The sequence below is a fragment of the Ostrea edulis genome, chromosome 1, assembly GCF_947568905.1.
Source record: "Ostrea edulis chromosome 1, xbOstEdul1.1, whole genome shotgun sequence".
Lineage (NCBI taxonomy): Eukaryota > Metazoa > Mollusca > Bivalvia > Ostreida > Ostreidae > Ostrea > Ostrea edulis.
In genome coordinates, this window is record NC_079164.1 from 72,514,521 (window position 1) to 72,525,662 (window position 11,142).

The following is an 11,142-nucleotide window of genomic DNA, read 5'->3' on the forward strand; positions in this document are numbered from 1 at the left end:
GAATTGGCTAACCATTCAAATGCACCAGCAAGAGTTATACAAAGAGGTGATGTTCAACTCGACAGAGCAAATGGCTCAATAAGTTTAACCATTACATATTCTAAGACTGACCAGGTGCGCAAGGTTCAGTACTTACATTCCTGGGGTGGGAGACTCGACATGCCCATTTTATCACATATACATAATGTGTATATATATATATATATATATATTCACCAATCAAGGGCCCTCAGGGGGCATATACAAATTAACAATTAAACATTATAACTACATGATACAATTTACACATGTGTACCATATACACGTTAAGGGTTTCTACATTGCCATAGGTATTGCAAGAGAATATGTTGTAAGTTGATCTCGAATTTGCTTTTAATGATGCTTCTGTTGTTTTTGGGGCCTGTCCTTTGTCATTCTGGTGGTCCGTCACTTTTATGTTGTAAATATAGCCGTGCCCATAAACACCACGATATAGAATTTAAAAGTAGTCATATTTTCCCGTTTATTTGATACACTGTTCTGAGATAAATACAATGCACATACAAATATTAATAAAAATTGTTATGAATCCCCCTCCAAGGAACTTACTATCTCTGCCAAAGTTCCCCTTGATGTCTGTAGTAGTATGTCGCCAATGATGCCAAGTGTAATGGACTCCGACAATATACAGTGTACCTTTAGTTTTAATTTTGAGACATTTCGTCATAAAAATGATAACAATATGCCATTCAAGTATTAAACGATCAATATTCAGCCCGTGTATATACCTGGTCATTTTCCTTTTCTATCAATCGGAATAAAATTGATATTACTAAATCATATTACACTATTGTATAAAGATGTAAATGGGCATATGAAAATAGCTCTTTTCAACTTTCTTTCAAATAAATGAATGTTTAAAAGTCCATTTTCAAACAAACATAAAATTTCTAAAATTAGCTTCAATGTAATTTGAACACTTGATGGATCTGTAAAGTTATAATTCAAGAATTTTCCCCATCAAATACCTTAGCAACACATGTCTACATAACAAAAACATTGTAGAATGCCTGTAACTTTTGCGTTCGTTACACGAATTATCATAAAATTGGAAATAGCTCAGGACTGCAAATTCCATTTAAATAAATTAAATACAATTCAACATCAATTCGTCCTGTAAATGTAAGAAATCAAATAGTTTTTAAATTAAAAATCACAAAATCTTACAAAATGTTCCTTCAAGAATAAAAAGAAAAATATCAGAATCTTTTATCGAAGGTTTTAGAGACAACATATATGTAATACCCACTACAATAGTCAGAAACCGTAAAAAAAATCAACATTACACTCTTTATAAAATAAGACTAGCATAAGAGAAATTTTGAAAGGGGTGTAAACAAACCTATATCAAAATCACAATTAAACAATATAACCTATGCATGCAATGCATGGCATCATTTGATAGTGCATTTCTTTGTATTCACAAATAACTGGAAAAGATCGGCACGATGTCCTCTTTGTACCTAGAAAATGATGATAATAACAATAATTATATTGACGACGATGATGATAATGATGAAGTTGAGGAGGAGGAGGAGGAGATTAACCAGATGAAAGGAAATCAAGTAAATGTACATGTAATCAGAATTGAAATTAAACATATGCTATTAAATTATTCTTAAATGTAGCTTTTCAAATCTAAAACAAAGATATGACTGTGTTCAATCCAAGGATCGATACTTTAACATTGAAGGTGAATGATTTCGTTTCAAACCTAGACAATTATATGGCCATATCAATTCTAATTAATAATGAGCCGCAGGCATGTTCACGGACACTATTTACGTCTGCTCTTTTAATTTACACATGGAACCGGTGACAAACATACACACATTTAGTGATTGCTCCTTCATCAAAACTTTCGTCATTTAGAAGTGAGAATTACGGGTCTTTCAGACATGACCTTAAAAATCACTGCTACGACCTGGGTCGTAAGCAGCAATCCTGGATCACAAAAGAAAATGTGATTTATTTCGTTTGAGGTACGAATTAGACAGGAATCAATTTCTACTTGGTGTAATAATGAATTACTTGTACGGAATTACAAGGTTTTCATTCGAATACCTGTTTGTGTTACGTGGTTCTTTAGAACCGGTATCAATGCAAGGCTTTATAAGGGAATGCATAGGTGTTAAATACCAGTTTAGGACGACACGGGCAGCTAAACACATGAGTTTCAACTTCGGCATGCAGAACAAGGAGATGCCGGGCGGGGCTCAGGCAGACATGCTACAAGCCATTCTTAACAGAATGAACAGAAAAGGGATATGGAGAATACTATGGCGATGCAACTGGACAATTTCAAAAGAGAAATACAGGGAGCGACTTCTTCTGTTTCGCCTGAAGTTAAGAAGTTAAAGTCAGAACAAGCGACAGTCTGGAAGCATCCAGGTAACAAAGATCAATTTGAACATAACGAGAAGATCGTTGATTCGTTGAAGCAGGCTTTATGGGCTTTGAATAACAATAAATATGATTATTGTAAGGAGGTTATTCAGGAAGCAATTCAACTTTGTAATAAGCGTAACAAACTTCTCAAGATGGCAGATGCATCACCCTGTGGGTGGAGTACAGTGCAAAATTCTGTAACCAATCCATTGGCGGATGATTCGGACGATGAAAAACGAATGTTTAAAGCGGAAAGTAAAGCCATGAAAGAAAAGAAAGAAAAGGAGAAGCAAAAAGAAAAAATGAAATCTAAAAGTACTTATTCTAATGTTAGGAGTCCTGCTCCTTATTTTCCATTTCCTTTAGAGAAGGTAAATCTGTACTTATGTATTTGGATGATGGGTTTGGCTGTCATAGTAACTATGATGAAGAATGCAAAATATCCAAAGAGGTACAGTATGATTTAGTTTGTTCAGGATTTGTGCCTAAAGCAGACAAGTCCATGTGAATTCCTTGTCAAATTATTGAATATTTTGGTGTTGTTTTGGATTGTAAAGGAGGAAATATCCATAATCCTGAACATCGTTTATTAAAGATTCAAAAAGCAATTTTCAAAATTGAGCATTATATGTTCCAGAATTGCAGAATTAAGGTAAGACGCATAGCAAGTCTCGTTGGACAAATTAATATCTATGTCCGTTGTGATCGGAAGTGTAGCTCAGTTAATGACTAAGTATCTTAGTATTGACATTGTGTCTACTCCCACGTGGAATAGCATGATTTTAATTTCTGAGGAAACCAAAAAAAAAAATCAAAAAAAAAAAAAAAACAACAGATAAGTTTCTGGAAAGCGTCTTTACATATGTTGAATAAAAGGAAAATGAAAATTAAACCTAGCTCTAATCTAGTAGTATATACAGATGTAAGTGATACTGGGCACGGCGGTTATTGCGTACGGACAGGTCAAAATATTTATCATGGTTTATGGGAAGAATCTGAGAGAATTATGAGTTCCACATGGAGATATTCGCCGCAGTAGAAAGAGTTATTCGATCATTTGTACAATTTCTCAAAGGTGATAATATAAAATGGTTTTCAGATAACGCAAATGTTTCCATTATTCAGAAAGGGGGTATGAAAAGTAATTTAGAAGATCTTGCCATGAACATTTTTCACATTTTTTTTTAGAACATAAGACTGGTATTGAAACTGAATGGATACCAAGAGAACTCAACGAACAAGCAGATTATTTGAGCAGAATTGTTGATTTTGACGATTGGGGTATAGCGAAATGTGTTTTTGAGGATATTTCACGGGAATGGGGTCCGTACAATATTGATTTATTTGCTTGCGATTACAATGCAAAAGTATATAAATTTTGTTCCAGGTATTGGAATCCTTTTACGTATACAGTTGATGCATTTACTATTAATTGGACAGATTGGAACGCATGGATCGTACCGCCTTTTTATCTTTTTCCAAGAGTTTTGGAGAATTTGTTTGAATGCAAAGGATATGGAACATTAGTAGTTCCGTTTTGGGAATCATCAGCCTTTTGGCCAATTTTAATTTCAGATGTTTACAGGTCACGTAGATTGGAAGGATCTTCCAGTAAAAAGGGAGTTTTACACACGAGGTAAACTCGGATGTGCTATTTTTGGTAAAGAGGATTTAAAGTTTAGAATGCTTGCAGTTGTTTTTGATTTCAGAGTTTAATTAGCTCTCCGATCCTTCGAAATAAATGCATTAACTGATTTACTTAATTAGATGGAATTATATTCCATGGACTTGCATGAGAAATGCCATGCAATTGGAGCTATATGGTTATTAAGATAAATTATATCGTAATGTGTTCAATTGAAGTTTCTTCTACCACATTTGTGGTTTTGCCATTTGGTGAGTTTGATTTTATATCAAACTGATATTTTCGTTTCTTCATTTTTTGAAGAAAATGTGTTGAATATCTGATATTGTAAATATCTTTAGAATACGTCACAGATTCTCGGTAGGGTTATAAGGCACCTGGTATATTAATACCGAAGTATGATATTTATTGGTGTTCCTTTACAAATTTGTTTTTTCAGGTTTTTGAAAGAGATTTGATTCAGTTGCCTTCAAAGTTGCGTGAAAAAGTGTATACAGTTCCTGGAATCATTCAAGCATCACGAGTAGATTCAACTATAAAGAAATATTGTAACAGTTTTCTGAGATTCAAGAATTGGGCACTAAAACAAGGAATTAAGGAAAGTGATTTATTTCCTTCAAACTCTTTACATATATCTGTCTATTTAGCATGTTTAATTCAACGGTCAAATTCTTCATCTCCTATTATTGAAGATTTTTATGGGATTAAATGGGCTCATTATCTTGTGGGATACAATTCTCCGACTGACAATCAGTTCATTAAAAATATCATGGAAGGCGCTAAACGTATACTGGCAAAACCTGTTCAAAAGAAAGAACCAATAACTGTTGAAAACTCACGTTGTATGTATCAGAAACTATTTGAAAATAATAATCTTTATAATCAAAGAATCATTTGCATGGTATTGTTGGCATTCGCTGGATTTTTACGTAGCAGCGAACTCATAAATATCAAGAGATCTGATATACAATTTTCCCCGATCATGTTGAAATATTCATCAAGTCAAGTAAGACTGTTATCTACAGAGATGGTACTAAAGTTGTTATAGCGAGAACATTTTCAGATATGTGTCCTCTTTCTAATTTTGAGTTGTATCTTCGTTTAGCTGGGATCCAAGACGATTCACAGGAATTTGTATTCTGTTCTATTTCGAAATCAGAAAATGGTTACCGGTTGCGTAATCGTGAAAAACCCCTGTCTTACACCAGAGTTCGTGAAGCATTGAAGCATTTATAGGAATTGTAAATAATATCAAGGATTAAGGGCTTCACAGTTTTCGTTCGGGTGGAGCGACTGCTTCTGTAGTGAGAGGAATTCCGGACAGGATTTTTAAAAGACAAGGACGTTGGCGTTCGGAATCTGCTAAGGATGGATATGTCCAGGATTCTCTTTGTTTATAACAGTGATGATTATGTTTGTTTATAGTGATTGTATTATTTTGTATTTTTCTTTACATATATGAAGTTGGATTAAGTTATTATATAACATTTAATTACATCAGTTCCCCGTTCTTTATATTTACATAGTTGCAGTGTGTCGTTGCTAATTCCACACAGTGTGTTATTTATTAATATTCTACTTTCGTTAGAAAGTAATGAATGGACTTAATTAAAGGAGAAATATCTATAGGCGAGAAGACTTTTCCGGAAAAAGCCACGTGGCTACACCAAGTTCCTGTAGTTAGTTTTTGTCGTACAATTGTACATATATATGAATGTTTAAGATTTCTTTTCTCATATTTTGAAACGTTACAATTTTAAGAATAATTTACAATAGAATTTCCAGGGGCACCCCTGTCTTGGGGTCAATTTTCTCGAAAAACAGAGGAACAATAAGGGAACTATTTTTGAAAGCCTGGTACATATTTACACGGGTTTAATTGTGCTTATAATAGCTTAGTCAGCTGCACAGCTGCCAGTATATGCTGTGATTATTTTCTTTTGTCCGCCTCGCATTTCTTTTTCTTTTGTGTTTCTCATTTTCAACTTTTTAAATATCTCATATAATTATATGTCTATATATTGTTCAATAATCTAGTTTAAATGGATATCAAATGCACCAAAAGAGAACGGGAGTAGTAAATTATCTCTATATATATGCAGTCAAGTGGAGTTATCTTCGATTTTATCCCAAAGACAATGTTTTACTCGACGGGGGCACATGTGCGACCCCCCCCCCCCCCCCCCACCAACAAAAACATGTCATACCCATAGGAAATGAAATCTAGAAATTGTACATTCCTACTTTATGCTTATTGTCTCCGGGAACCGGTTTGATATTTTAATATGTGACATCTACTACAACCTCAGTTTTAAAGGTCGTATCGAAATGAAAGACCCGTGACTTTCACCGTAGTTCTGACGTCTGTCAATGGTAGTACTAGTACTATACATATCTTCAAATTTCCAATTTTATATTTCAGTTACATGTATCATGCCAGTAACATATTTTATTGTTCCCATAAATGAATGTCTTATAAAACAACCACCCTGAAAATATTGCATAAGTATCTGTACTTAAATGTACATTGTATGTTGTTTGACCTTGAACTGTGACCCGATACATATACACCAAGTCACCATGTTACATGTAACCAGCATTGCATTAGTTTACTGTTTTGTTCATACAGTTGACGCATGTCTTTATTATCAGGAATGAATAGTCTTAGTCTTTGAACAAAATGTGTGGGGAAAATATTTAAATCGTGCAAATGGGGAACAAAGCAACACATCGATATAACATTCATATCTGTATGTTAAATACTTATAAAGCACTTCTGAATACTACTTACTATCAACTGATTTCAGGGGCGGATCCAGGAATTGCCGTTACGGGGGACGCCACTTTATCAGGCAGTGGGTCCGGGGCGAAACCCTCGTGGGTGTCCAGGAGGCGAAGCCCCTAGAAGCTCCTCGCTTTTACAAATTTTATGAGGCTTGAAATATTTCTCCTATTTTGTCATTTGTACTATTTTCTATCATTTTAATGAGGTAAAATTAATAAAATGACCCAAATTTTAAGGGTTTTAGAAAAAAAATTAAGTTCTCCCAATAAAGTAATTCAAGGAATCAAAATATTTTGTCATTTATTTCTCCGGGACTGGAAGGAATTATTGCTTCTTTTATCGTTTAGTACAGTTTCCTAAACAAGATGCCGCGATTTACCTTAAATTTTGAAATTTTAATGGGGGGGGGGGGGGGGGGGGGGGCGCCGGCTGCGCCCCCTCTAAATCCGCCACTAGATTGAATGCCGATTTCGAATACCTGCGATTGCAAGGATGCAATAAATTGAGAACTGCCGTTGCATCAGGCTTCGCTCACCGACTACACAAAAATACTCGCGTGATTAACAGATTTGCTCTATATTTTCATTCACGAAAGGTGAAGATAACGAACAGTGATCAATCGAATATCTCCTATAAGCAATACACAATAGAGAGTTGGGCAAACACGGATCCCCGGACACACCAGATGTGGGATCAGGTGCACAAAAGGAGTAAGCATCCTCTGTCAACCGGTCACACCCGCCATTAGCCCTAAGTTTTGATCAGGTAAACGAAATAATCCGTAGTCAAAATAAGTGACTAACATATTATATGTTCCTTTTGCGATTAATAAGCTTGAAATGTTAAATCATTCAAACTGTCTCTATTGAGATGTCCTACTTTTACTGCATTTCCATCGGAACACAATCCCGATGTATTAAAAACGTAATTTATAAAATACGAACATTAAATTCTTTGAAAATCCATGAATGGTTACGAAATTCCAAACTGATCTGTAGTTTGCCACTCTGAAACTACACTGCAAGTTTTAAATGAATCCACCGGAACATAACGGAAATAAGTCTGGAAAACCAGTAGGACAGACTGAGTCAGGCAGAGGGACGGACGAACAGATGCCGAATAAAGCTTTAGTCCCCTTTGGTTTTACAAACCGGTAGGGGACTAACAAATGCATATCGAGTTGGGAGTTAGCCCGAAAGTAACTAAGTAATTGCGAGAAATTGAATTTCGTTATATCATTAGGTAGAGGGTTTTGTTGTTTCGAAGTTGGCATTTACAGTACTATAGGCATAAGCGAGTTCCACTGTGAGCGATGCAAATATTAAAAAATCGATCATCCCACTTTCTGTCTCCTATACACAGTTATACATGTAAAGCGGTTGAACTATGTCATATCCAGAATTAAATGTTATATTGCTTTAAGCATTCATATAATGAAGTGTACCATAATTCAAATGTTGGAGTTTCCATTTCATATTTCTCCCCGTCTAGTATTGTTGTTCCCCTTCCCATCGACGTATCCGGTCCTGCATCATTTGGATTTCCTGTTAGATCCAATTTGAGTCCTCGTACATGTAAAACATCTATCTCATTTGGGAATTGGTCCTGCAAAAATTCATACGAAATATGTACACTTTATATATATATATATGTCACATATTTACAGTGATTTTCTTTTGTTGTTCAGGTATTGTATCTGGTTATCATCAACAGTTTTTTTTTTTTTATCGCATATGTTATAAAACGAGCTCTCCCACCTTGATATTGCACGGGCGGTACTAACATCAGAATTACACAATAGAAACAAGACAGGGATAATTCAGTTTTCGTGAAGTTACTTTTGCTGTTTCATGGGTAAAGCGTGCGCCGATCGATGTCTGGGGCGTTGAAACAGACGAGAAGTGTTATGTAACAAATACATGTACATGTACGTGTAAACACATACCTGTGCCCGTTTTTGCAGTCAGTAATGTTATAAATAGTTCTCTCTCTCTCTCACGCTCTCTCTTTCTCCCTCTCTCATTTTATAAAGAGTTTGCTAATGCAAGTCTTTAATCCTTTTCCCACTTTAATATTTGTGTTATACAGTCACCAATATGTGATAGATACTGCCAGGGATAATCAGTTTTCGTTGAGTTAGTTTTGCTGTTTTACGAATAAATCGTATTAAATTTTATATACACATGCATCGTCCGACGATGGTATATATGGCAATCTACCATTGTATTGAATGTATGGTTCAATAAATATAAAATGAGAAGCTTTTGAAATATGTGACAAGTCGGTTATCTTCTAGCATCCTCGTAAAATTCACATGATCAAAGAGATGGGCGGTCCTTCTCTCACTCGTGCGCTCCGCGCAATCGTGACAGAAGGACCGCCCATCTATTTGATACTCAGATGCAAGAAGATAACCATTGCTTATCAGAACTTATCAGCACCAACAGCACGGTAACAGTAGTTATCGACAATTATCAGCAAAAATTGACACTCTCGGTACATTTTCCGTCCAGTAGTGCAAAAAGTACGATGACGGAGAATTGTGATCAGAAAAGCATCATTGACATTTCAAAAGCGGGTAAACTGAATGCGAATACTTCTCATTACCAGCATATTAGAGTTATCGCGCTTTGATGACTCTTGTGCCTCATTGGTAAGAAAATGCACAAGTCTCGCGAGCAAGTGCGAGATTACTGGGACATAAACGAAACGTTCATAGCACTCCCCCCCCCCCCCTTTTTTTTAAGTTAAAGTACATGGTGTACTTTTAAATAAAATAGTCATTGGTCAAACTGCATTAAAAAAATATTCTAACACTAGTTTATCAAGGATGTTACATGTTTTTTTAAACTCTACTACACCTTTTATAAAAATTCCAAACAACAATGTTCTCTGTCCTAAGTCAATCAATATTTTGTAATTTTCAAAATAGCTTACATGCAGTTTAGAAACGCATTTGTTGTGTTAATTAGTGTTATAAACGTCTAAAAAAAAAATTTGCAGTTTGGCAAATATATAACTTATTCTAAAATATTTGAAAATGAGAGAGAGAGAGAGAGAGAGAGAGAGAGAGAGAGAGAGAGGTTACATTAACGATTACAAAGTCCATGCCACATGAACCTGTCCAAATTGTAAGATAAAATAGAATGTCTTTATAATCTGACAGAATAATTTTAATAGCATATGAATCCCATTAATTACAAGAAAAGTTATTGTGTCGGATGTGCATATTGGTTTTTCCCTTCACAGTTCTTCTTGCGATTAATGCTTTATATCGGTCACATTTGGCAGATTTAGTACCTGTACTCCTTTACATAGTTTAATAAGTTCGTCTGTTTTCTTGCAAGAATAATCAATTCCTTTTGCCTTTAGAATTTTAATCAGTGTCGTGGTTTGCAGTCGGTTATAATATCTATTCGATACCTTAATTTATATTACGTATGCCTAAAGTAATGTTTACGTATGATGTCCCAGTAGCACGACTTTACGCGCCTTTAATTTGAAGAGTTCCACTAATGGAAATGATAAGTATTGGCAATCCAATAAAAAAAGTTAATCTAGTGTTCAGATACTTCTTACCAAGTCCTTTTTTTCACGAAGCTGTTTGAAAGCCTTGCGCACATGTTCTAATGGTATGGTACCGACCAGCAGGAATGAAGAAAACATTGTGGGTTTGGGAACAAACATTCTAGAGGCGTCCATGAGTACACGTCCGTCAAAGTTGGCATTATCGTTGAAGATCAACATGTCCCAAAACGTTCGGTTATAGGTCACTGTAACACATTGAAGTTCAAGAATAGAGTTTCAAAATGAGAATGCAGTTTTTACAGTGTTATCAATTCTCGAAGGTTGATTAAAACATGCATACATATGCAAATGTAATATCTAAAATAACAGAAAGAATTTAAATAAAGTTAAAACATTCTTATTACATTGTGGAGATAGGCATTAAATATGATATTGTATACCGCAAGCTGTCTAAACCTCAAACTCCAGTATCAATAACCGGAGAGAGAGAGAGAGAGAGAGAGAGAGAGAGAGGGATGTTGATAAAGTGGTACCTACTGAAACGGAATTAGTTAAATGTTTATTTTATGAGGGCTTTTCAAAACTCCATTTTTATCATACAGTACTTAATACTAAGCAACTTAGTTATAAAATATGGAAAAAGTAAACCACACTTAAAATATATCTTTAATTAATGTCTATATTTCATAATTAAATGTTTTAGTAACTTGATGAAAATATCAAACAAATGAACGCCAATGTCATTTTCGCACAGCCC

General features: G+C 34.9%; 1 protein-coding gene across 1 annotated transcript in view; it reads right to left on the reverse strand.

The window, feature by feature from the left end:
• Positions 1 to 488: 488 nt before the first annotated feature.
• The window catches only part of LOC125675703 (uncharacterized), a 21,244-nt gene continuing 10,590 nt past the window's right edge, over positions 489 to 11,142 (reverse strand). The window contains exons 7-9 of the mRNA XM_056144316.1: positions 10,437 to 10,630; positions 8,302 to 8,462; positions 489 to 1,502 (exon numbers count right to left, since the gene is read on the reverse strand). Coding sequence (XP_056000291.1) covers positions 1,460 to 1,502; positions 8,302 to 8,462; positions 10,437 to 10,630 — 398 coding nt within the window. The 3' untranslated portion in view covers positions 489 to 1,459. The remainder of the gene's footprint in view (positions 1,503 to 8,301; positions 8,463 to 10,436; positions 10,631 to 11,142) is intronic.